The following is a 27900-nucleotide window of genomic DNA, read 5'->3' on the forward strand; positions in this document are numbered from 1 at the left end:
AGATTGTTTTCTATGTCTGTGACTATTTCTGTTTTGTACATAAGTTCATTTGTACCAATTTAGTATCATATTCCTGAGCGGTGAGAAGCTGAACCTGAGTTCGGTAACACTTTCTCTTTAGAGTTGGTGAAACGATTCAGCCCCACACAAGCAGACAGCTTGACTTCAGGCCATTTTATTTTGACCCCAACGGAGATCTCTAGGGAGCAGGGACCTAGTTTTCCGGGGCGGGCGGCTATTATGGGTCAGCTTCCCGATCGCACCAGCAGAGGGGGAACCGACCACAGCAGGGCTGGAGCCACGGCTTCCACATGTTGTCCGGCATGTCCAGCTGCAGTGGAACCGGGCTGAGCGTCCGGCGATGGTCCTCCACGGCCTTTGTGATGCTCTCCATCACCTGATGGAATGAGGACTCCGTGTCTGGCGTGAGGGCGTGAGCCTCGGAAGGGTCTCTCGAGAGGTCAAACAGCAATGGTGGGTCATGATGGGCTACTTTGTCCCCAGAGCATGGGCAGACGCCTCTCCCGTAGCAGGCACCGGCTCCATCTGGGTGGAATATCGGGGTCACGTAGTGGACTTTCCACACTGCCCCTCCTGGAGGAAGGACAAGAATTGGGGAGGGTTGGCATGGAGAAACAGGACACATTGCTGGAGAGCTGGGTGATTCACAAGTGCCAGGGGCTGGAAGCAGCCCAAGTGTCCATCAAGTGATGGGTGGATACACAGCATGGGGTCCATCCACACAATGGAATATGACTCAGCCATGAAAAGGAGTGAAGCTCTGACACAGGCTACAGCATGGATGGACCTTGAACACATGATGCTCAGAGAAAGAAGCCAGACACAGGAGGACACACAGTGTGTGATCCATTTATAGGAAACGTCCAGAACAGGCAAATCCACAGGCACAGAAAATGGGTTCATGGTTACCAGGGGCTGGGGGATGGGGATGGGGAATGTGTATTTAATGGGTTTGGAGTTTCATTTTGGAGGTGATGAAAATGTGATAGAGCTAGATGACGGTGAGGTTTGCACCCGTTGTGAATGTGCTAAATGTCACTCAATTTTTACGTTCGAAAAGGGTGAATTTCATGGTTATGTGAATGTTATGGACTGAACGTTTGTGTGTCCTCCATCCCTTCAACCCCAAATTCATTGTGGAAGCCTTGAGCTCCGATGGGATGGGATTAAGAGATAGAGCGTTGGGAGGTGATTAGGGTTCGAGGAGGCTGTGAAGGTGGGGCCCCCAGGATGGGATTCGTGGCCTTATAAGAAGAGGAAGAGGCCAGAGCTCTCTCTCCCCAACATGAAGACACAGGGAGAAGGCGGCCAAATCTGACCCAGAAGAGAGTCCTCCCTAGAACCAGACCGTGCTGGCACCTTGATCTCATACTTCCAGCCTCTAGAACTGTGAGAAATAAGTGTGCGTTATTTTAAGCTCTGTGGTCTGTGGTATGTTGTTATGGCAGCCCGAGCTAAGATGGTGAATGACGGCACCACAGAGCTGTTTACAAAAAAGAATGAATTACTTGTGTGGTCGGTGGTTTCCTAAGTGGATTCTCAATGATGTTTTTCCCGAGCTTCTCTCTAGCTGTGAAGGTTCCACCAAGAAAAGGGAAGGAGGGAAGAAAAGAAGGGAGGGAGAGAGCAGCACGCATCTGTACAGACATCCTCCAGCGTCTGAGAAGACTTACTAACTAGAGGTCAGCTGGCACCAGACCTAGCTCAGCCTCAGGAAGCGATTTTGACCAAATGGAAGGAGAGACTGAGGCCGTCCTCACACCAGCGTTGCCCCCGGCCATGGGTCAGACCCAGAACTGCACAGCCTGAGCCCTGCAGCTTCCTGCTGCATGGCGAAGGAGGCCCCCACTCTCCCTCTGGCATGCCCGGCATCCTCGCAGGGCAGCAAGTCTGGGGAAGCCACACATGTAACCAGAGGGCAGTGAGCGGGACTCTGGTGGCCGTGCCTCTTCCAGGACCAGGCGGGAGGGTTCCCTGGGATCCTGGTGCAGGAGGACCAGGGACCAGGGAGGGAGACGGGGCAGGGCTGGGGCTGCTCCTGGGACCTGGACAGGAGAGTGACAATGAAGCCAGGGATCCCCATGCAGCCAGCAAGTGTGGGCAACCAAGACTTATGCTCAGACGGGCATTCCGTTCTCTTCGTCCCAACAGCCACCAGATTTCCCTGCCCGAGCCCTGGTTCCCAGGCTGGCACCACTGTGGTTTGGTGTTTTTATGGGAACACGATTAAAATCTCTGGCTTCTGTCCCCTTCTAAGCATTTATGGTGACCTGTTGTCTTTTTTGTTGTTGTTTGGGATATTTATTTATTTACTTGGCTGCGCTGGGTTTTAGCTGTGGCATGTGGGGTCTTGTTCCCTGACCAGGGATGGAACTCCGGGCCCCCTGCATTGGGAGCGCAGAGCCTTAGCCAAAGGACCCCCAGGGAAGCCCTGTGACCTGTTGTCTTAACAAGTGTCAGCTTTCTCACCTGTGAACTGGGGACAGGAATTGTCATCTGCTGGGGTTTTCAGAGTAAAATGAGTTCACTGGCATCGGGCGGACACTGATCCAATGTGATTGTTTTCATTGTTTGGCAGATGAGTACAGAGAGAAGACAGATGGAGTCCTAGGCAGGGGACTCAGGCCAGAGAGTGGTAAATAGACACCAGAAATGAGAAGATTGCCAAGAGTGACGAATGCCTGGAAGAAAATACAAGCAGTCCAGGTGATGGAAGGTGGACGTGGAGGTTTGTGTGTGTGCAGGGTGGGGTAATAGTGGATGCGGGACATGAAGGTGAAGAACGGAGGATGGTCAGCCTTCTGAGCATGTTCCCGATGGCAGGAACGGGTCGTGCAAAGGCCCTGAGACAGTAACTGCAGATTCTAGAACCACAGGGCATGGTTCTGCTGGGGCTTGGCGACTGGGGGCTCCTAGGGTCAGAGCTCTTGTTCCAGAGAAGGGGAGGGGCTGGCTCACGTCACAGGGAGGAATTGGTATGGTGGGTGGTCCTGGAAAGGTTTTCATGGAGGGCTAAGTGGACAATGGGAGTGGGATGAAGAGTGGACCTGGGGAGGCCGGTGAGGGGGCCGTCGAAAAGACATGGCAAGTAGGAACAGGGGACTTCCCTGGCCGTCCAGTGGTTAGGGCTCCACGCTCCCAATTCACGGGGCGCAGGTTCCAATCCCTGGTTGGGGAACTAAGATCCCACATGGCGCGTGGCACGGCCAAAACACAAAAATTAAAAAAAAAAAAAAAAAAAGAAAGTAGGAACACACTCCTTATCTACCTTGAAAAAAAATTGAGATATTTGCCCAATAACTGAGAGAAGAGAGGCCCAGTAATGGGGCAGCCACGGGGTAAAGGAAAAGAGTATGAACGCTGATCCCAGGTATCGGTGCCACTCACAGCAGTGCTTGAAGGTTGGGCTACGGAACTGAAGGAAAGTTTAAAAAAACCCTTAAAAAGGGAAATCTATAGTATGTGACTTTAAAAAAATCAAAAACGTAGCAATAGAAATCATCCCTAAGCATAAATGCTGGTAGAGTGAACTGTGCAATTGAATGAAAGTTTTTTAAAAAGTCGTAAAAGGGGAAATCTATAGTATGTAAGTTTAAAAAAGCAAAAATGTAGCAATAAAAATTATCCGGAAGCATAAATAGTTGTAGATTGTGCTACGTAATTGAATGAAAGTTTTTTTTTTTTGCCACGTCCCATGGTATGCAGGATCTGAGTTCCCCAACCAGGGATTGAACCCGTCCCCCCTCTGCAGTGGAAGCACGGAGTCTTAACCACTGGGCTTCCAGGGTAGTCCCTGAATGAAAATTTTTTTTTAAATCTTGAAAGAGGAAATCTATGATATGTAATTCTTAAAAACCCAAAAATGTAGCAATAAAAATCATCCCAGATGATGACACTGCTGAAAAGGATGGACAGGAAAAGGAGGGAGATTTTTAAAAAATCTATTGGTAACTTCCTCAAATAAGGGGGATTCCAAAAGGTATTCTTTTATTCTTGTTTCAGACAACTGGACATGTCCAGAGAATGGTTTTGAGGGATAAAGAAAAAAGAGTGAGTTGAATTGCAAGAGGTCTGTAGGCCTTCCCAAACCCTGGAAGAAAACCAAGTCCATAAGGGAAATCCACAAAAAAGGGAGAAAATGTCAGGGCAAGGCAGAATAATAGAGAGGGAAACAGAAATGAAGAAAAGAGAAGAAACTCAAATAGCTGAAAGTCTGTTGCCACAGACCAAAGTAGAGGCAGAACTCAAGCAGTTAGAAAATTTAAAAATACAGTTGTTTAGTAAATCCAAGAGCTGGATTTAAAAAGATTCATAGAAACAGATTCATAGAAACAGAAAACCTCAAGCAACTCCCGTCAGACGATGATGGAGAATCCAGCTATAAATAGGGAAGCAATTAAAATACAATGAAATGACTTGGTAAGGGAATAAAGTGCTTGGTAAAACGAATAGTTTTTAAATAAGAAGTGCAGAGACATAACATGCCTCAGTTTGGGAAAACTTGATATTGTAAAGATACCACTTTCCCCCCCAAAATCATTTATACGTTGAAGACAATGGCCATTGATATTCCTGTGGGATTAAAAAAAACATACTTGCACATGATTTTACAATTCTTTCGAAAGGACTGTTGGGCCAAAACATTCCAGAAAAGTTTGAGATGCAAAAATTATTCACTAAACATGTTACTGCTTGTTTTACAAAGTTATCATTAATATAACAGATATGAGACGGTGTCATGAAGTTAAGACACATGGAAAGCAAATATAGATTAAGAGGACAGACTGGAAAGGTTAGAATCAGGTGGGAACACCTGTGTGTGTATAAGTGTGTGTGTGTGATGATAAAAGTTGCACCTCACCTCATGGGGCTGGGGGACAGGAAAGCCATAGCCATAGCCTAAACCACAGAATTCCCTTCCGATCACCACAGGATGATCGACAGCTAAAGGATGTTGCCGGCGTCAGAAGAAGAATACCGCCAAGAAGGAAATAAAGGAGCTCGTGTGGAAATGCAAGCCATAAAGAAGCAGAAAATGAGAACAGAGGCCAAGACATGACTCGTTCAGGCAGGCTACTCACTGTCCCGTTGGTGCCACCGGGCTGCGTGCAGGAAGCTCTCGCAGTAATGCATCAGGAACTCGTGGTCCGAGTGCTGGGCTGTCCCCAGGAGCAAGGGCAGCAGGTCCCGGCCGTCAATCACCCTACAGGCAGGAGCACAGGGACTCAGGGCGGGGCTGCTGGAAGGTGGGAGTGAGCCTTAACAAGCCCAGGGCAGCCCCAGGGCAGTCAGCACCCCATCCGCCTGCACACAGCGCCTTCGGCTAAAAGATCTTGGAGGGTCCAGCATGCTCGGATGAAGTGACGGTCCACACAGACTTATTCTGAAGGCACAAATAGGTGAACAAAATGGAAACACCTGCTTGGTTCTATATTGATTTGAGCTTTAAGTCGTTATAGAATATTCAGTATTCTTCAACAAGACCTGGAATCATTTCATAAATATATATAATAAAAGAAATATATATGCATATATAGTGTATATATACAATATACATCATTATATAAAAATATATACATTATATACACAATATATATCATATATAAATATACATATATATACTATATATGCAATATATAATACATAATATATACACAATATATGTATTATATATTCAATATATACACTATATAATATATATACTGTATATACAATATATACAGTATATATACATATACACATACCATATACATATACCATAGATATGTGATATATATACCCACCATATATACATAAAATATATGCATACCACAGAGGTACCATATATATAACACATATATGTATACACCATGTATATACACAATATATATCATTTCATTTCCAAACATGTATTCATGTACACATACACACGTATGTTTACACATGTGTGTATAAATATATATAAATGTATATATAAATAAAACCAAGCAACAATACATAGCTGAATTTTATCTTCTAGCAAAATACATTTGTGATATACATGATGGACAAATTTTTATTTTTAAAACAAATGAGATATTATAAATTAATGTTGGGCTTCCCTGGTGGCGCAGTGGTTGAGAGTCCGCCTGCCGATGCAGGGGACACGGGTTCGTGCCCCAGTCCAGGAAGATCCCACATGCCGTGGAGCGGCTGGGCCTGTGAGCCATGGCCGCTGAGCCTGCGTGTCCAGAGCCTGCGCTCCGCAATGGGAGAGGCCACAACAGTGAGAGGCCCGCGTACCGCAAAAAAAAAAAAAAAAATTATGTTAAAAATTAGCAGCCAATTAGGAGAAAAAAAAATCAACCAGAGACATGATATCCAATGTAAGAAAAGAGAAAACAGGAGAATGTAATATTCAACATCTCTGCTGATAAAGCAATGGAAATGATAACACACATATATATATATGTGCATACACACATACTGTATGTGTCATTTATATATATAATAAATAAATTACATGGATAAGTTAAATTGATTTTAGTTCTATTATTTTAAAAATAGATACTCTCACATACGGCCAGTAGCAATTCCTAGGGAACAATTTGACAAAATGTATCAAGAGATTTAGTAAATGGCCATACACTTTGACTCAGGAATTCAACTTCCAGGGATTTTTACTAAAAAGATAATTATGACAGGCAGTAAAATGACAAAGCCAGATTTTTTTTCAGAAAAGAACACGGCTAATGTCCACCTGTAAGAGGTTAGTTGAAAGAATACGGTAAAGCCGTTAAAATTTTTGTCCATGCATAAAGTGTCTAAATATATATAGATATGTACATATATATCTCTCTATATATACTGACATATTTTATACAAATATATAAAATATATATATGAAATATATCTAACTATATATAGTATATAGGTATCATATAACTTAATTATGTATTCATCTCTACGTTGTCAAGTTTACAAAATAATTTTATTTTCTTTCTATTCCTCCCAAATTTTCTATAATTTTTAAAGGAAGAAAAACTGGAATCCGGGGGCTTCCCTGGTGGCGCAGTGGTTGAGAGTCCGCCTGCCGATGCAGGTTCGTGCCCCGGTCCGGGAAGATCCCACATGCCGCGGAGCGGCTGGGCCCGTGAGCCATGGCCGCTGGGCCTGCGCATCCGGAGCCTGTGCCCCAAAACGGGAGAGGCCACAACAGTGAGAGGCCCGCGTACCGCAAAAAAAAAAAAAAAAAAAAAAAAAAAAACTGGAATCGGGCTTCCCTGGTGGTGCAGTGGTTAAGAATCCACCTGCCAGTGCAGGGGCCACGGGTTCGAGCCCTGGTCCAGGAAGATCCCACATGCCGCGGAGCAACTAAGCCCACGAGCCACAACTACTGAGCCCGCGAGCCACAACTGCTGAGCCCACGTGCCTAGAGCCCGTGCTCCGCAACAAGAGAAGCCACCACAATGAGAAGCCCGCACGCAGCAACGAAGACCCAACAGAGCCAAAAATAAATAAATAAAAAACTAAGAAAAACTGGGATCATGAAAAGTCCCTACCACACTACATCAAAAGGAATCTCTTGTGATGAGTCGTTAGTAAATTCATTGACGCATTTCAGTGACAATCGTCCTTATAATCACATGGCTCCACTTAAGACTGAGAAGAGAAGGACATTTTGTGCATAAAATGAAGCAGACGTTGGATCCCAGCAGAGAATGATGAGCGTTTTTCCAGATACTGATCTCATGGATGTTTTATGCCAAACAAAAGTGACAGCGATGTTTGACATACATGTTGGCTGTACACAAAACGCAACTGTACACAAAGCCTTCTTTGGGCTTCTCTGTACCTGTCATGGGGCACCTGGCCACCACCCAGCTGGACCACGGTGGGGAAGACATCCATCAGGCTGGTGGGCTCGTGGATCAGGCGGCCAGCGGGCAGCACCCCGGGCCACCGGAGTATCCCTGGGACCCGGATCCCACCTTCCCAGCCGCCCATGCCTTTGCCACCTGTGTTTAGACATGAACAGGAAAGAATGTGACTGAAAATCCAAAGTGGTTGCTTACCTGGGTGATATAACCTTTCCATTTGTCTTAAATCTCTCTTTGTCTCTCTCCCTCTTTAATTACATGATGACATTTAGTTTCTCCCTGGCAGAGCATAGATTTTGTTTTATTGATTAATCTGGGTGTTGCTTTTCCACCACACGGGGGTCAGGACATGGATATCTTTGGGGACATTATTCTGTTGACCACAACAATCATTTGGGTTCCTTTGGTTTTTGTCACTTTGCTTTGTAAACTCCCATTCCAGAGAAAGGGTTGGGAATTATTGGGAAGAGATGAAGAGAGTACACATGGATCTGGGAATGTCTCACCCTTACCTTTATATATCCCATTCCAGCCACCATATTGATTGTTTCCAAACTGAGCCTCTAAGGATCCCCCATGATCCGACGTAAAATAAACGAGGGTACTATTGGTCAAACCTTCCGTGTCCAAAGTATCAAGGATCTGCCCTGCAAAGAATAGATGCGTTTGTGCCAGTCAAAATAGAAGAAACTCTTACACCAAATTTTTGGAATGCTTCATTAAAATGAGTCTTTAGTGTTAAAGCATAATGGGAGTGAGCAGTAATATAATTGTGCTATTCTAAGCATCCTTGATCTAAGATTGATATATGTCTTTGTATGTGCCCAATCCTGTTTCCAAAAAGTTTCAGGAAAACTACAAGTGTACCTGCTGCATAGGACAGTGTCGTGAACCCTTAAAAATGAGGCAAAAGATTACAGAGAAAAATAGGGAACAGGATGGGCTAGGAAGGATGCTGACAGAGACATTTGTACATGGATGAAGAATAGTTTTCAGTGGCAGTTCTAAGTTTCTTAGAGTCACATAAAAAATATCTGTACCCCCATGTTCATAGCAGCAGTATTTACAATAGGCAATACATGGAAGCAACCCAAGTGTCCATCGATGGATGAATGAATAAAGAAAATGTGGTGTATACATTCAACGGACTATTATCCAGCCTTGAGAAAGAAGGAAATCCTGCAATTTGCAGCAACATGCATGGACCCTGAGGGCATTATGCTCAGTGCAATATGTCAGACAGAGAAAGACAAATACTGTGTGATCTCACTTATATGTGGGGTCCAAAAAGCCACACCTACAGAAAGAGAAAACAGATTGGTGGCTACTGCAGGTGACGGTGAGGGGTGGGAAAAAATGGGTGAAGGTGGTTGGTTAAAAGTTACAGATTTTAAAAAGTGAGTGTATTTCTTTGGTGTTTGGGTGTTGTTTTTTTATACAGTCTGACCAGGTCTGCATTTTTTTTTTTTTTTTTTGGCCATGCTGCAGCTTGTGGGATCTTAGTTCCCTGACCAGGGACTGAACCTGGGCCCCCTGAGGTGGAAGCATGGAGTCCTAACCAGTGGACTGCCAGGGAAGTCTCTATACGGTTAGTTTTAAATCAACCATATTGCTTCTTTTTGTTTGTTTGTTTTTTGCTTTTAATTTTTTTTTCTCTTTGTTCCGTCTGTACTTTGGCCATTTCTTCCTCTTTAGTTGCTTTCTTTTGGAAAAGGATTTTAAAGTTTGTATCCCTATTGATTTTCCTCCCCCTTCATTAATAGATTTTGGCTTTTACAACAGTTTTAGGTTTATAGATTAGCTGAACAATGTTATAATTGATAAGTCAATATTGATACACTGTTGTTAACTAAAGTCCATAGCTTACATTAGGGTTCAATCTTTGTGTTGTGCATTCTGTGGGTTTTGATAAACGTGCAATGTCTTGTGTCCAGCATTATAGTGTCAGTTAGAAGAGTTTCCCTGCCCTAATAATCTGAGCTCCACCAACCTACATTCTAAATGATTTTTGTTAAAAAAATGTATCATTCAGTTGCTTGACTGAGTTTTAAATTGGGACAGAGAGAAAGGGGAGACATTGAAAAGATTCTTCATGGACAATAGGCACATGAAAAGATGCTCAACATCGCTAATTATTAGAGAAATGCAAATCAAAACTACAATGAGGTATCATCTCACACCAGTCAGAATGGCCATCATTAAAAAAATCTACAAACAATAAATGCTGGAGAGGGTGTGGAGAAGAGGGAACCCTCCTACACTGTTGTTGGGAATGTAAACTGGTGCAGCCACTATGGAGAACAGTATGGAGGATCCTCAAAAAACTAAAAATAGAGCTACCATATGATCCAGCAATCCCATTACTGGGCATATACCCAGACAGAGCTATAATTCGAAAAGACACATGCACCCCAATGTTCACAGCAGCACTGTTCACAATAGCCAGGACATGGAAGCAACCTAAGTGTCCATCAAGAGAGGAATGGATAAAGAAGATGTGGTCTATATATACAATGGAATATTACTCAGCCATACAAAAGAATGAAATCATGCCATTTGTAGCAACGTGGACGGACCTAGAGATGATCATAGTAAGTGAAGTAAGAAGAAAGACAAATATCATATATGTGGAATCTAAAAAGAAAATGATACAAATGAACATATTTACAAAACAGAAATAGAGTCACAGATGTAGAAAACAGACTTAAGGTTACCAAAGCAGGCGGGGGCGGGGGGGAAGGCAGGGGGAGGGATAAATTGGGAGATCGGGATTGACACATACACACTACTATATATAAAATAGATAACTAATAAGGACCTACTGTATAGCACAGGGAACTCTACTCAGTACTCTGTAATGGGCTGCATGGGAAAAGAATCTAAAAAAGAGGGATATGTGTAGATGTATAACTGATTCACTGTGCTGTACAGCAGAAACTAACACAACATTGTAAATCAACTACATTACAATAAAAATTAAAAAAAAAGAAAAGATTATCTAAATGTATCTCATGAAGAATTCCTTATCTTGATGAATTTACGGGTTCTTAACTCTGTACTGTAAAATTTCAGTCTTTATCATTCAATACTTATTTGATTACATACATCTGTACATTTATTCGTTTAAAATATTTTTTCCCAAATTGTGGTGTTGGAAATTCCATTTTAAACATTCAATGTTTGACATCACCTAAAATAGCCTATATTTTCCAGTCATTCTTAATCTTTTCTACCCAAAGATGAGTGAATTTGTGTCGAAGGGAATGGGGCCAGGCCCTCCGGGGAAGAGATTTGACATGAGTAATTGCACAACTGTCTTCCAATTTTTCTCATTTTCCCCAACAGTTCACCGAAATCATACTTTTTGCTCCAAGATGACGTTGTGAAAAGATTCTTTAAGGTACATTTTCTCTAAAATCTCTGAGGATGATTACTCTGCAGCTCACCACCATGGAAACCCAGGGGTACTGAGCCCTTGTTGGAGAATCAGCGAAGTGGCTGCATCCACACCCACACAGGCATTCCAGCACTGACTCAGTCAGGAAATGTTCACTTTTTTTCACCTGGCACTGTACTAAACCCAGGGGATGCAGTGGGAGAAGAAGACAAGGCAGTCCCAACCCACAGGCATTTTACATTCTCCTGGGGGGTAAAGAGAAAATCAACCCATCCAAGAAAGAGAAATAAAACACAAGAGTGAGGAGGACCCCTGACATTCAAAGGATGCCTCTCCTATCGGTAACGTTAATTAGTCTGGTCTTCTCATTCTTTACATCCTTCCCTCCTGCAGTTTCTGGACAAGGAACCATCACTTTCTCACCTGGAAAAGGTACCTACCCACCATCCAATCCATCTCTTCTGTGTTGTCCCCGTACAGCCCATGGGGACTCCTCCCTCGGAAGTTCTCAGTAGTGATAAGAGGGGTGTGGACATGTAGAAAGGACACGAAGAGGAGGAAAGGTCCTCGCTTGTTTCTGAAAGTAGGTACAATGTGATGGGAGTTATTTTTTGGTCAACCTGAGATTGAGGTCCTACAGATGCTAAATACAAATCTCCATTGTCACGTCCTTACTCAGATACATGACTTTGCTGCTCTACCCACCAGAAGCAAATGCGTAGATCTGTTCCACGGCACGATGTTCCTGCATCTGAGAATCTTCAGTGTGATGACTTTCTTCCTTCTAAAGTCTTTTGAAAAGTCCACACTAATTTTTTATTTTTTGGCCATGCAACGGCATGTGGGATCTCAGCTTCCCGACCAGGGATCGAACCCGTGCCCCCTGCAGTGGAAGCGCAGAGTCCTAACCACTGGACCGCCAGAGAATTCCCTCCACAACGACCTTATACGTCTTTTTCTTCCTGATTATCGTTTTCTAACTCTATGGACTTCGGATGACTGAAAGGAAAATAGAATACGAGGATGCCATCTGGTCTGGCTTTCATTTTATTGTTATTTCAGTATATTTTTCTATTTCAAATGTAGCTGAAAGAATAAGTGATGTGCACATTTAGTTTTCTTTACAACTGCTCTTATGCAATGAAGTTTAGGATGTGGAATAGTCATGAAAAACACTTTCAAAATGATGTATATGGGGTTGTTAATCTCAAGTTGATTCTCCCCAAAATCTAGACAATTCCTCATCTTCCCCCGTCTTCACCTGATCTTTATGGTCTAATCTACACCCTTAAAGGACAGAAGCAAAGGTGAAGCTCTTAGACTTAATAAGGACACATCAGGTTAGTTTGTTTTAATTTGAAAGCGAAGTATTCGCTTCAGACCTGACCCATATTTGGCAATTCCATCAAGAACTCTCTAAGAATATTCCAGAACATGATTACCACCCAGGTAAGTTGGGGTTCCATGGAGTCGCCCATTTTACTGGAATCCCTTTGGGGAGCACGAAGTGGCCTCTGTTTGGTGTAGCTTTTCACTGTGTCCCTCCTGGTCTGGCCTGGTAAGTCTCTCTGTCACTGTCACTCACATTTACATCCAGGCTGAAGTTAGCCACAGGACCACTTGGTCCTGATGGTAGAGCTTTAAAACTACTTAGAATTTATTGCAAAACCTACAGGTGATTCAGTTTCATATGTTCATTAAATACCACCCCTGTGGTAACCAGGGGTGCTCAAAGAATTGGACTGGCTCTTTTTTTTTTTCTTTTTTAGCTATGCCACGTGGCTGGCAGACCAGGGATAGAACCTGTGCCCTCTGCAGTGCAAGCTCAGAGTCCTAACCACTGGACCCCCAGGGAATTCCATGGTCTGGCTCTAAAATAAGAAGGAACAGCAGCAAATTTCAGCTGACTGGTCAGTTGTTTCAATGGATCCAGTTGAGTTCCAGGGAACATCATTTATGCCCCATTTTACCAAAAAATGTCTTTCTGAGCTGGGACCATTTCACCACGCCAGTACCCTTTACAGAAGAAGCAGATTCCGAATTCATTTTCATCCTGAAGCCATCTTTGACACTCACCTTTTGACAAAGGATGAGACCTCCTTGAGCATAAGAGCTGTCGTCCTTTGAAGGCACATGGGTTGCTCGGTGATGGAGTGATTTCGCATCAGAAAGCAGTCCGCGTGAACAATCAGGGCACCCATGAAATAGGAGGTCGTGAAGAACAAGAGGGCCGCGATGGTTGAGCAGACGACCAGAGTCCAGGAGCCCGCTACCAGGCGGGTGAGCTTCCCAACGGTGAGCGTAAAGGCGGCCAACGCCATGACATGCGAGCAGACGTTGAGTTTATGCTCCAAGCCTGCGCGCTTTTCAGACATTTCCCAGGGCTCACAGTCTCCCATCATGGAAAACGGCATTCCGTAGAAATGGTCAAAGCCATGGCTGAGCGGGTGGTGGCAGTGATCATCGGAGGACTCACAGTTGAGACCCAGATGCCATTTTCCTGAAAGGCAAGAAGCATGCACACGTGACAATGGTCCGATCATCCCTGGGGGAGTAGGTATGGTGTGCTTGCCAAGTTCTAGGCTCTCTGCTGGGTGGTGAGATGAGGTGGGGATGTAGAGGAGGTGGGGGTAGTGTTTGCTGTTGTTTGTACCACAGCCTGGCCAGGTCACTTCAAGGGAATGAGGACCTTGTGTAGCAGCATCTCCTGTGCTGCTGGAACAAAGTACCATAACTTGGTGGCTTGAAACAACAGGAATTTATGCTCTCACAGTTCTGGAGAGCAAGTCCAAAATCAAGGCAAGTGGGCAGGGCCTCCCAGGGGAGGGTCCTTCCCGCCTCTTCCAGCTTCTGGGGGCTCCAGGTGTCCCTGGGCTCATGGCCACCTCCCTCCCGTCTCTGCCTCTGTCTTCCCAGGGCTAGAACTCTGTGTCTGTGTCTCTCCTCTTCTGTCTCTTAGAAGGACCCTGTCGTTGGATGTAAGGCCACCCTCATCCAGGAGGACCTCATCTCAGACCCTTCAGTTCATCACATCTGCAGAGACCCTCTTTCCAAATAAGGTCCCATTGCTGTCTACTTGCAAAGCGCTGAGGCTCCAGGGGAGGGTCCTCCCTGCCTCTTCCATCTTCTGGGGGCTCCAGGCGTCCCCAGGCTTGTGGCTGCATCCCTCCGGTCTCTGCCTCAATGGCCTCACTATCTCCTCTTTGTAGTCAGATATGTGTCTGTCTCCCTCTTGAAAGGACCCTTGTCCTTGTATATAAGGAAACCTGGATAATCCAGGATCATCTCCTCATCTCAAGATCCTTCACTTGATCACATCTGCAAAGGCCCTTTTTTCCTCTGTAAGGTTATATTTGCAGGTTCCAGCATCTAGGACCTGCTATCTTTGATGACCCTTATTCAGTCAACTCCACCTGACTTTGCGACTGTCTACAGGAGAGCAATAATCAAGGCACACAGTGGTCACACTGCTCTAGAAAACTCCATCTGATGTGACCAGCGTGAGCGAAAGATTTCCCGACTTTAGAATTCTCCGTCCCTTTGCTAATTCGTTATAATCATAGTCAGGGTGGTGGTGGGTGACAGGTTTTGCAGACCCCACCTGTCGTGTTCAGTCAGTGGAAGGTGATTAGCTTCCCTGCTGTCACTGCTGGAGTGTTGATACGCTCTGTGTACCTTCTCAGCAGCCCAATGGTGTCCGTCACCCAGAAAACCTCATGTGATTTCCCGAGCAATATCCACGAATCTATTGGATTCTGTATTCAAAGAACTAAAGAGTTAGCTTTGATCTTTCTGATCAAAAGAGACTGTTAGCAAAATTTATTAACATAACATGATAATGATCATGACTCCTTGGACCCCTTTCAAGAAACTGCCGTCCCTAATTTTAATTCATTCTACACATGACGTAAGTGGTTTGTTGGCGTATAGAAAGATAAGCCTGCTCTTTATGGAAGCAGAGAGGAAGGTTCTAAGCTGTGTGGTCACATTTCTAGGCAGGAAATGGGGAAAAACAGCATTATGAAAATTTTTGGTCATTTGGTAAAATTAGAAAAAAAAATGCTAATGTTTTGAAAGATCATTAATGGATTTATTTTTGCTTTTATCGTGACTTAGTATGATCAGATACCTCAGGAAATGATTGCTCATAAAACTCTTCATTGTATTGAGTAACAAGCCAGAACTGACATATAGTCAAAATCTTTCTACATCTGAGCATCGTTTAAAATATCTGTTGAGTTGCCTGATTCTTGTTGTTTGTCATCTAGTTTAGAATTCCGTGTGGGTTGCAGTGGGGAGCTTGGAACTGGATTTTGCATTCTGTGGAAAACTTGTTACTGTCACACCTGTGATGCCACCAAAGCTGTCCTGTAGGTGATCTGCAGTTGTATGTTTATTTTTGTTTTTAATCTTTACTGTATATTGCAGTACAGTTGATTAACTGCGTGGTGTTAGTTTCAGGTGTACAGCAAAGTGACTCCGTTATACATATACATGGATCTCTTCTTTTTCAAATTCTTCTCCCACTTAGGTTGTTACATAACATTGAGAAGAGCTCCCTGTGCTCTATAGTAGGTCCTTGTTGGTTGTCTATTTTAAATATAGCTATGTGTATGTGTCAATCCCAACCTCCCAATCTATCCCTCCACCCAAAAACTTCTAATTTTTTTAAATCACGGTGCCTCAGAAAATTGTATGAAATGCCAAATGTGTCATTAAGCTGATATTTCTTGAGCATCCACTTTGCGCGAAGCAATGTGGGTAGTAACATGATTCCAGCATGCGTGGGCTTTCTGTCTAGTGAGAAATCCCACTGTGTCCCAACTATTTCATTTCCAAACTTCTTACTTGACTATAACCTCCCTATAAAAGTAATGTGCTCCAGGGAGATCAGCTCGGTGCTCTGTGACCACCTAGAGGGGTGGGATAGGGAGGGTGGGAGTGAGACGCAAGAGGGAGGAGATATGGGGATATATGTATATGTATAGCTGATTCACTTTGTTATAAAGCAGAAACTAATATACCATTGTAAGGCAATTATGCTCTAACAAAGATGTTAAAAAAAATAATGTGTTTAATACTTAGAAAATGTCCATACCTATGAGTCCAGTGGCATAGCCTTTATCTTTCAATATTTTTGCAAAAGTTGTTTCATTTGGTGGAAGTCCTCCAGATACGCCCGTCCACTGAAGAACACGATAACCATTACTGGACACCATACCTTTGATCAATCGTTTTCAAAGAAATGTTACAATCAGACATCGATTTGTATCATCATTATTATCACTTTAACTTAGAACATTTGGTGAAATTTCTCCATTATTCAAAATTCAGTTGAAAATTTACTTCCAACATGGGTTGGCCACATGGGTTTTATTTTTGTCAGCAAAGGAAATGATTCATTAATTGAAAATGTTAGTGAGAAGACTTACGGTCCTGCTCTGTCAAGGTTGTAAGCCAAAAGAGAATTAAATGAAAAGGAAAACAGAATTAAAAATGATTTTATGATTTCACCAAACTCTTGATAGAATCCAGTGCTTCTCAAACTGGTCTGCACATTGGAATCATGGAAGGGGTTTCCAAAATATCCTGACACCTGGTTATCATATCACCCCAGAGATTGTGATATTAGTTGGTCTGGGGTGGAATTTGGAATGGTTAAAAGGTCCCCCCAAATGATTCTAATGTGCTGAAAAGGTAGGGAACCATGGATATAATTCATCCTGACCCTGATAGATCCTCTATCAGGACCTCTACTCAATCATTTAAAAAAGTGTAGGTTCAATATCTTTATAAAGCTCTGCAGTGTACAGTTGAGAACCAATGATTTAGAAGATGCTCTTTGCCTCCTAGACCTTTTTGATGACTGCAGCTCAGTCTGATCAGAGAGGATCCACTTGGTTCAAAGAGCGAATGAAGTTCTCAGTGATCATTCTTTGGGAATGTGGAGAATTCTGAGATTTTCCAAAACCTCAAGAATGTGTCTGGTTCAATGAAGGCTAGTGAAAACCAAGTAGTTCTTGGTCAGGACAAAGAAAGTTGGGGTGTTTCAGCTTACGTTGTCCAGGATTTATTCTTCCCTGAGCAGGTTCTAGAGAACTATATATAGGAGGGTCTCTGTGGGTCACTTTGATGGGTCAACTTGACCAGGCTATGGTCCCCAGTCATGCAAACACTAATCCATGGGTCTAGGTGTTGCTGTGAAAGCCTTTTGTAGATTTGGTTAACATCTTCAATCAATCGGCTTCAACTAAAGGAGGTGACCCCTGTGCAGGTGGGTGGCCTCATCCAGTCCGTTGGAGGTCTCCAGGACAAAGGCTGAGGTTTCCAGACACAGAAGGGATTCTGCTTCAAGACTGCAACACCAGGGCCTCCCTGGTGGCGCAGTGGTTGAGAGTCCGCCTGCCGATGCAGGGGATACGGGTTCGTGCCCCGGTCTGGGAGGATCCCATATGCCGCGGAGCGGCTGGGTCCGTGAGCCATGGCCGCTGAGCCTGTGCGTCCGGAGCCTGTGCTCCGCAATGGGAGAGGCCACAACAGTAAGAGGCCCGCGTACAGCAAAAAAAAAAAAAAAAAAAAAAAGACTGCAACACCAGATCCCACCTGCATCTCCAGCCTGCTCTCCTGCCCTGAGGATTCTGGACTTGCCAACCACACAGTCACACTAGCCAGTTCCTTAAAATAAATCTCTTTACAGAGTAAGAGACAGAGATGGTAGATCCTAAATAAATAGCTGATAGACTGATAGACAGATGATAGATGGATAGGTAGATGATAGATAGGTAGATAGATGATAGATAGATGGATAGATGACAGACAGAAGATAGGTAGAGAGATAGATAATAGATGATAGATAGATAGATAGATGATAGACAGATGATAGATAGATAGATAATAGATGATAGATAGATAGATAGATAGATCTTGTTGGTTCTATTTCTCTGGAGAACTCCGACTGATATAGGGTCTGAAGTCTGTCCCTACTCCCAGGAGTCAGCTTCAGGGTCAAAGGGCAGAGGGACATCATACAGACTTTCAAACTTTTAGTCTACTTCCTACCCAAATCCCCAGGGAGATAGAAGATTGGGAGAAAAAAACAGAGCAAAGCCAAAACAGGCAAACAAAAAAACCCTCAAAACCCCTCTGAAAAACAAACAAACAAAAACCCCAAACCAAAAAACCAAAAAACCTCAAACAAAAACAAACAAAACAAAAAAGCCAAAAAAAGAAAAACAAAGAAACAAAAGAAAACAAACCAAAAACCCCCCAAAAAACAAAACTAAAACCAAAACCAAAACCAAAAACCAACCAAACAAAAACTCCAGAACTTTATAACAAAAGATCTGCATGACTTTTAATGCAAAAGAGGATGATTTTGGAGCCCCTGTGGTGGAAGGGGAGGAATATTCTGTCGACGTATTTCCCTCTTTAAAATCATTCCGAGGTCTCAGATCTTTTTCTTGGGGCCACAGAGAGCAAAAGATATTCCTTTTCCACGGGGCAGGTGGAGATTTGAAAACAATCTTCGGAGACCCCTATCTCTTCTTCTCCAGATTAAACATATTTGGTTACTTAAACTTTTGCACAACCAGAGTCATGATAATGCCTGTTAGGTCCCTTAATATCCCTCGGGGTAGATTATTATGTATGTTATACTAGGGGTTGAAAAGCTATGCCCCCTGGGGCAAATGCTGCCTACCACCTGTTTGCATAACCCCTGCAGGTGGAGAATGGTTTTGTACGTTTTATTTAATGGTTGGGGAAAAAATAAGAAGTAGTATGCTTTATAACATATGAAACTATATGAGATTTAAATTTCAGTGTTCATAAATAAAGTTTTATCAGAACACAGCCATGCTCATTTATGTATGTAAGGTCTATAGATGCTTTCAAGCTACAACAGTAGAGCTGTGTAGCTGTATCACAGGCTACACGGCCCACAAAGATGAAAGTATTTAATATCTTGCCCTTTAGAGAACAAGTTTGCCAACGCCTGCCTTATATGGTTATATCCACATCACAGGAGACAATCAAATGCACCAGGTTCTACCGGTATCGCCTCATTATCTAGAGCTCTTACTGACTCCAATCTGATGGTCAAAAATATGGGGGACTGGGCCTCCCTGGTGGCGCAGTGGTTGAGAGTCCGCCTGCCGATGCAGGGGATACGGGTTCGTGCCCCGGTCTGGGAGGATCCCATATGCCGCGGAGCGGCTGGGCCCGTGAGCCATGGCCACTGGGCCTGCGCATCCGGAGCCTGTGCTCCGCAATGGGAGAGGCCACAAGAGTGAGAGGCCCGCATACAGCAAAAAGAAAAAAAAAAAAAAATATGGGGGACTTAGAGCATTCTCTTCCCACTGTACTGGAGAATCCACACATGATTAGTCAAAAAGAGCATGTTCCTGTCCACTGTGTGGTTAGACAGAAGGAAGGACAAACCTGATCGGAGAGGGTATCTGCCTGTCAGGAAAGCAGCTCTGCTTGGTGTGCACACAGAAGCAGCAGCGATGTGCTGGGTGAGCATCACGCCATCCGCGGCAAGGCGGTCAATGTTCGGAGTCCTACAGACGGAAACATTAACTGCTTTATTCCTTAGCAAACAAACACAGAGGCTTTTTCCATAAGCACAGTGACAACCTACTTAATAGAAAACCTGCCAGTCACCAATTAACACATGCATGCGTTTTTTTTTTTAATTTATTTTTATTTATTTATTAGTTTCTGCTTTATAACAAAGTGAATTAGTCATACATATACATCTGTTCCCACATCCCTTCCCTCATGCATCTCCCTCCCTCCCACCCTCCCTATCCCACCCCTCCAGGCGGTCACAAAGCACCAAGCTGATCTCCCTGTGCTCTGCGGCTGCTTCCCACTAGCTATCTACCTTACGTTTGGTAGTGTATATATGTCCATGCCTCTCTTTCGCCCATACGGTATTTGTCTTTCTCTTCCTGACTTACTTCACTCTGTATGACAGACTCTAGGTCTATCCACCTCATTACAAATAGCTCAGTTTCGTTTCTTTTTATGGCTGAGTAATATTCCATTGTACATATGTGCCACATCTTCTTTATCCATTCATCCGATGATGGGCATGCGTTCTTCGGAATGACCAAAAGACAACGGCTTTGCAGAGCTGTGGATGGACCTAGAGACTGTCGTACAGAGTGAAGTAAGTCAGACAGAGAAAAACGAATACCGTATAATATCTCTTCTATGTGGAATCTAGAAAAATGGTACAGATGAACTTCTCTGCAAAGCAGAAATAGAGACACAGACGTTGAGAACGAACTAATGGATACTGGGTGGGGGGGAGGGGGGTGGGATGAATTAGGAGAAGGGGATGGACATAGACACACTACTATATATAAGATAGGTAACTAATGAGAACCTACTGTATCACACAGGGAACTCTACTCAGTGCTCTGTGGTGACCTAAATGGGAAGGAAAATCTGAAAAAGAGTGGCTGTATGTATACATATAACTGATTCACTTTGTTATGCTGCAGAAACTAACACGACATTGTAAAGCAACTCTAGTCCAATAACAATGATTTTTAAAACGACAGTGGGAAAACTTCACATGTCTTCTGAAACATCCAAGAAATATCCACTGCATTATTATCTACCACGTTTCCACAATACACTACTGGTGATGAGGCAGATATGATAAAAGATCCAGAACTGAGAGTCCAGAGTGACTTCTCACTTAGTCGTCCCACAGTCTCCGTCTTTTTTATTTTTTATCTCATATTAGCGTGGAGTTGATGAACCATGTTGCGTTAGTTTCAGGGCTCCAGCACAGTGACTCAGCTATCCACAGGCATGTATCTGTGCTGTTTCAGATTCTTTTCCCATTTAGGTCGTTACAGAGTATTGAGCAGAGTCCCCTGTGCTCTACGGTAGGTCCTTGTTGGCTACGCGTTTTAAGCACAGCTGTGTGGACACGCTAATCCCAACTGGAAGATTTGACTCCATGCTACCGACACATTGTCGGTGGTCCGTGAGGGTGGGATTCAGATGCAGCTTCAGGGTAGTGCCTGTGCTGGTACTCAAGGACAATGAGAAAGGGACCAAGCTGATGGGGTGGGTTTACCTTACGCTAGGTGAACATGCGCATGTCATATCTTGGGGTGAGGAGGACAGGGACTTGTCTGAAGCAGAGATTTTGATCCGGGAGCATTGCAATCATGCATGAGTGCGTGGATTTGGCTTGATGGATGGAGGTTGGAGAGTGAGGTAAACTTGATATTGGTCTTAGTTTACAGGCAAGAGCAAGGATTTAAAAACCTTTGTCTACCAGAGACTGTGCTGATGGAGATCATACTTAACAGTAAAGTGATTATTCATACACAGGATGCATTTGAGCTGGGGTTAGTGCAGGTGTGGGAAGAAGGCAGGATTAAGGGCTTTCAAAGAAATGTGCATACAATTCTGCTATACTTTGAATTGCACAGACCAAGGGTCAGATGCGATATCAGTGGCCTCTGCACCCGGGGCATCAGATGAGCAATTCTCTGGTCCTTGCCTTATGGTGTTGTTGCCATAGCAGCCGACATCTCCAATGCCGAGATCATCTGCCATCAGAAGAAGGATATTTGGACGGGAACCAGATAGACTGCTGCAAGCTGAGGGCTTCAAATCCAGAAGCACACCGACTGTCAGAGCCAGCCAGCTCCTGAAAAACAAGCCACCCAACAAGGCTTCGTGCTGCTTTCCATCTTATTTACACGACTTCTGTAAGTGGGAAGTTGGGTTCACTATTTTAGGGGACTTTGATATTATCATCCCATTTCAGAAGAGTTTGAATATACCTCTTAGGCATTTGATTTTTTTCTCTTTCTTGCCTTTTTTTTTTTTTAAGTTAAAAACAACTCATCCTTTTATGGATGCCACCCTGGGCACGCAAATAAACAGCAGGACAATGGTGTTCCAATGCCCAGCAGCATCATGAAATAAAGATGGAAATCTGAATCTGATGGAATTTGGGTCATGGGCTTCCCGGAAAACCAGACACCTGCCCCATGGCAAGGCTTGATGCACAGCTGCATTGGGAAGAGTGAGATGGAATTCTTTCTGTAGCTGCCGGGGAGCACCTCCCAGGAAAGGGTGCATGGAACATGTATATTAATCGTGAATCCTCAGGAGGGGAGTGAACAATTACTAATTGAGAAAGATCAGTTTACTATCAATGCATTCTGAGAAAGTGACATGAAGTAACACAGAGGCAGACATAGAAGATGAACGAGTGCCCATAATCCTATCTTACCAAGAGTGTTCCAGTTGTAACATATCCTCTCTTTCCTTGTATTTCCTGTAAGAAATAAAGAGGTTTATATTAACCCAGGCAGCAGAAAATGAACGAATGCAGGAAGTTAAATAGTAAGCCTGTAATGAGAAGGGAAACTTTGATTCTCTCTGATGCTATCCATGACGTCTTAACTACCAAAAACTCATAAAGGAATGAATGTTCTTCCCTACTAAAAAAGCTTTACAAACGCTGGACACTCTCTTTAGAATGTAGAACATGGACTTTGTTAGCTCTAGCTTAGGTCAGAGTGTGACTGGTTTCGAGGCACTCTGTCAGAACAGAAAGGTATCTCCCTGTAGGTGAAAGTCCCCGAGGTGTTCTAGATCCAGGAATGGCTGCCAGAAACCGTGTTTGGTCCAGATGGATCTTAAATCCCATACATGGAGCAAGTAGGCAAAGCCACGTTTCTGCTGAAGGTTCTGGAACTCTGGGGCCTCACCCAGGTCACGGTTCACGGCTCTTACTTGCACAAGCTCTGGACAAAGTGGATGTTTCACTCCAGTGGAACGTGTTTCAGGTTGAGGAAGCCGTGAACGCCCTTGAGATAGGCCCTTGGGTGAAACGGAGCCAATGTGCAAATAACGTATCTGGGAGCAGAATATAGGAGGTAGGCTGTGGGCAGAGCTGGAGTGGCTCTGTCCTGGTTGGAATTCTGCTCCAGCCTGACGAGGAAAAACCAGCTGGTTTGGGATGTCTGCCTTTGCGTTTGAGTCCTGATGTGACTTAAAAAAAAAAAAAAAAAAAAAAGAATGTAGGGAATTCCCTGGTGGTCCAGTGGTTTGGACTCCACACTTTCACTGCCAGGGCAGGGGTTCAATCCCTGGTCGGGGAACTAAGATCCTGCAAGCCTCAAGGCACGGCCAAAAAAAAAAAGAATGTAGAACATGTGTTTATCAATAGCCGATGGTGAATATTTTGGGCTTTTCTGCCCAGATGGTCTTGTCGCTACTACTTCACTCTGCCGTCATAGCATGGAAATGGCCACGGACAATACAGATGGCTGGCGCTTGTTGTCCTCCAATTAAACTTGATTTCCAAAAATAGGCAGAGTTTGCCAAACAGACCAGAGATTCCTGATTCCCGATATAGAAGGCAGGAGTATAAAGGAATATGCAAAATTAAGTGATAAAATATTGATATGAAATGATCTCCAATTCATATTTAAAAATTTTTTTGATTGTGGTAAACACAGATAACAAAATTTCCCATTTTAATCTTTTTTTTTTTTTTTTTGTGGTACGCGGGCCTCTCACTGTTGTGGCCTCTCCCATTGCGGAGCACAGGCTCTGGACGCGCAGGCTCAGCGGCCATGGCTCACGGGCCCAGCCGCTCCGCGGCATGTGGGATCTTCCCGGACTGGGGCACGAACCCGCGTCCACGTCCCCTGCATCGGCAGGCGGACTCCCAACCACTGCGCCACCAGGGAAGCCCCATTTTTAAGTGTACAGGTCAGTGGCATGAAGCACATTCACATCATTAGGCAGCCATCCCCACCATCCATCTTTAGAACTTGTTCATCTTCCCAGACGGAAACTCTGTCCACATTAAACCCTCACTCTCCATCCTGCTCCCCCAGCCCCTGGAGACCATCATCCTATCTTCTGTCTCTATGAATCTGATGACTCTACAGAGCTCCTATAAGTGGAATCACACAGTATTTGTCCTTTTGTGTCTGGCTTATTTCACTTAGTGAATGTCCTCGAGGATCACCCACCTTGTAGCCTGTGTCAGAATTCCCTGACATGGCTAAATAATATTCCATTGTGTGGATGGACCACGTTCTCTGTTTATCCAATATATTTTAAATGAAAAAAAAAAAAAGAGTCAAGAGAGAGTGTGTGGTATGCTTCTGTCCCTACAAAACAAACATAGGAAAGGGGAAGAACACGTATATTTGCTTGTCTATAAAGCCATCTGGTGACAACAGCTGCTTTCTGCAGATGACTGGCAATCCTGTCCCTTGATGCATGAGAATCAGACCTTGGGCTAACTTTCTAGCTCTGTTTCCCTGGAAACCCAATAAAGGTAGAAAGTCAATGGGTGACTGGGCAACATTATGTGTAGTAAAAATGCTGGTCCCTGGCAGCCTGTTTGTGGCCATGAGGAACCGTGAAGACATGAGCGAAGCCAACTTGGGGCTCCTGGGGGTCAGTGGCCCTTGACCTGGCATGGCTTTTGCAGTGACCCAGAAGCTCTGCTCATGAGTTGTTTGAAGAGAAGTTGGCTCGCGTGGTGGGCGAGCTTCCAAGCTGGGGGCATCCAGCCTTTCGGAGTTACACCCTCTCCATCTAAGCTGTCCCCTGGGAAGATGCAGACTAGCTGCTGGCTGGCTGTGTGTGCAGTGGCGTGGACCACTGTATGTGGGGCCTTCTCCAAGGAGAAATGCCCCAGTGTGCTCCCATCCTTCTCCTTCTGAGCTAGCCTGATGTTTCCTGGTTCTTCATGTTCTCTGGACATTAGCCCTTGCCCACAAGACAGAGGTGGTTCCTTCCAAGCCCCCTTGCAATTCAGGTGCTTTCTCACACCTCCCCAAGCTGCGTCCTCCTCAGCACAAGGACAGGGCAGTGCACCTGTGGTCAGCTGGATGACCATTGCATGCAACTGGGATAGGGCTTGGGCAGCAAGAAACCCCACAGACAGGTTTCTTTGGATGGCTCTCTGTGGCCACTGCCTCTGTAGCGGGGAAGTTTTCATTTGGGATAAAGGCTGAGGGGTCCCATCCCTCCTGGTGAGACCTACCGTGACTGTGCAAGGTCCAGAACCAAGGCACAGGCTGTTTATTTACCTTATACGTTTCGAAGAAGGATTTTAGTGAGGTGTGAGCTACCTGGCTTGGTGCCTCTTTTTCGTTTCTGGTAGCTGGTGTACAGGTGGGTGACCTGTTGCGTGGTGATTGTGTCTGTTTGCTCTCTGTATCATCCGAAGCCCAGAGTTAGCTTTAGGGTTCTTTCTTGGTGTTATACATCCCGTGGGTGGACAAGGTACAATGCCATGTACCCCCTCCCATTACAGTACCATATAGAGTAGTTTCACTGCCCTAAAAATCTCCTGTGCTTTGCCTATTCATCCGTCTTCCCAGCTTAACCCCTGGCAACCACTGATCCTTTTACTGCTTCCATAATTTTACCTTTTCCAGAATGTCATGGAGCTGGACTCATACAAGATGTATGTTGTGGATGAAATTAGTCCACTCTCTGATGGAAGAACAGAACACTGTGGACTTTGCCTACTAGACCTGTTTTAACATGTAGACCGTTTGGATGGCGTATCTCAAATTGAGCAGAAGAGAGAAGCTGGAAATGCTTTCTTTTCATACCATCGACATTCGCCCTACCCTTTCATCGGTTCCATTTTGCAATGTTTGGCTACAAATCTTTACCTCTCAGGAGGGCTATATGAACATTTTTATTTATATGTATTTATAGATGAAATAATATACATTTATGTATATGTATGTAGAGATACATGTATACATACAATATATAATACACGATAATCATATATAAAAATATGAAAATATATAATATAGTATCAAGTAGATAGGATTGTTTTCTTTACATCTATTTTAATCTTTTTTTTTCCCCCAGAAAAAGCATATTATGGGCTTCTTCTGACTTTTCTGGGAAATGTGACTGGTTATATTTGTTCTACTGGTGGGTTAGAGTTGAGTGTATATACGCCGCTGGAGCATGGTGGACACGTCTTACGAGGTTTAGTTTTATCAAATCTTTGGTTTACCTCTTAAGTGATAGTCTCTCTATATTTAGCTACACAGAAGGAGCATATTCTTCTGTTCCAATGAACACAGCATCTCATCCCTTAGAACACTGCATGCTTTTCTTCATGGTGGCTCCTTGCTACCAGAGAAGACTTTCCGTAAGAAAGAGACAAAGAAAGAGCAGAGGGTAGGTAGGGGGGTGGTTGGCAGGGGGTGGGAGGGTAGGAGAAATGGGTGGGTGTTGAAGGATGCAAACTCGCAACATGTAGGTGAATACATTCTGGAGAGCCGACCCACCCCACAGGGATTACACTCAACACTGCTGTAATGTTAAGTGTCAAAGTTGCTAAGAGACTAGATCTCAATTGTTTTCAACACAAAAAAGCACTGGCAGACACAGGAGGTGAGAGCAATATTAGCTAACGCTATTGTAGCAATCATATTGCAACACAGAAATGTATCAAACTGACCCTTTGTACTCAGCAAACTCTCACAATGTTATCTGCTAATTATATCTCAATAAGCACAAGATCAACTCCATGCTTTGTGACGACCTAGAGGGCTGGGGTAGGGAAGGTGGGAGGGAGACACAACAGGGTGGGGATATGGGGATATATGCATATGTATAGCTGATTAACTTTGTTATAAAGCAGAGACTAACACTCCATTGTAAAGCAATTATACTCCGATAAAGATTTGAGGAAAAAAAAAAAGAATACTTACCAAAAAAAAAAAGTCAAATACTTTGACCATTTAAAAGAAAAAAGATACAGAAAAAGAGAAAGTCCTGCAATGAAGTATTACCCATAATGTAGTCTTTGATGCTCTTCCAGGGGAGAAAGAATTACAGCCCCTGGTTCCCCGCTGTCCTCCAGACCCCAGGCAGCATGTCTCATTTCTCCACTACACTTGGGCCCTGTTCCCAAACCCGGTTCAGTTTTTAATCTTAGCATCTCTTCAACGTCCAGTCCACATGCTCCAAAATCTCTTAGCGTCTCATGTAGTTACATTCGCTCTCTTTCTGAACTTAATTCTGCATTCCTTGTAGAAATCACCCAAGGCAAAAATCTGACATGGATATCTTTGCTTTCCATTTTTAAGAAAGTTGCCTCTAAAATACGGCCAGATGCTGCAGTGTGCCTTGCAGCCACGCGTACTTAGGGAGGCTGCCAAGGGTCGCTGGCTGGGCTGGAGCGGCCTCGCTAGCATCCCAAGAAAAGCCGGTTACCTGAAGGGCTGTCTCTGGGCCAGGCCAGCTGCAGGTAAGCGAACGGCTGCTTCTCCGGGGGACCAGTCTTCTGGGTCCTCTTGCCAGGAGACACGATCTCAGCTCTGAGTCAAGGACCTCTCTCCGGTCCACGCATGTGCCGGCTGATTCACTCTTCAAAGCAACAAGGATCTTACCGAAACCAAGTTAGGTTGTCCAGAGAAGGGGCCGGGAAGTTCCTGGCGTCTGTTGTCTGTGCTTTTCGGGTTTCTACAGAAGACCTTCTATTCTCATTTACAAACTGTTAACACTTGCAGAGGGATCTCTGATCTCCTTGCTGGAAACAAGGAGTCTTTCATTCACAAGTAGGTTGAAACCCGCCTGGCCTCTGGTCAATTCAGACGG

At 44.2% G+C, this 27900-nt stretch overlaps 1 protein-coding gene across 1 annotated transcript; it reads right to left on the minus strand.

Annotated features, from left to right (window-relative positions):
• Positions 1 to 159: 159 nt before the first annotated feature.
• LOC309796502 (arylsulfatase L-like) lies at positions 160 to 27900 on the minus strand. The gene is made up of 11 exons (XM_082609693.1): positions 27517 to 27900; positions 22529 to 22573; positions 21788 to 21937; positions 19696 to 19817; positions 16355 to 16477; positions 13333 to 13756; positions 11697 to 11833; positions 8372 to 8506; positions 7835 to 7997; positions 5103 to 5224; positions 160 to 594 (listed from the first exon to the last, which is right to left on the minus strand). The coding sequence occupies exons 2-11, from the start codon at positions 22549 to 22551 to the stop codon at positions 239 to 241; spliced, it is 1755 nt and encodes a 584-aa protein (XP_082465819.1). The 5' UTR covers positions 22552 to 22573; positions 27517 to 27900; the 3' UTR covers positions 160 to 238.

This window comes from Mesoplodon mirus (assembly GCF_964341445.2).
Source record: "Mesoplodon mirus genome assembly, chromosome: X".
In the NCBI taxonomy this organism is placed as follows: domain Eukaryota; kingdom Metazoa; phylum Chordata; class Mammalia; order Artiodactyla; family Ziphiidae; genus Mesoplodon; species Mesoplodon mirus.

Coding starts and splice junctions, on each gene's coding strand:
- LOC309796502 (XM_082609693.1), bottom strand. CDS start 22,551: ATGTTACAACTGGAACACTCTTG. Junction 16,478..19,695: donor CAGATACCCTCTCCGATCAG/GTTTGTCCTTCC, acceptor GATTGATCAAAG/GTATGGTGTCCAGTAATGGT. Junction 5,225..7,834: donor GGCCAGGTGCCCCATGACAG/GTACAGAGAAGC, acceptor TCCTGCCTGTAG/GGTGATTGACGGCCGGGACC.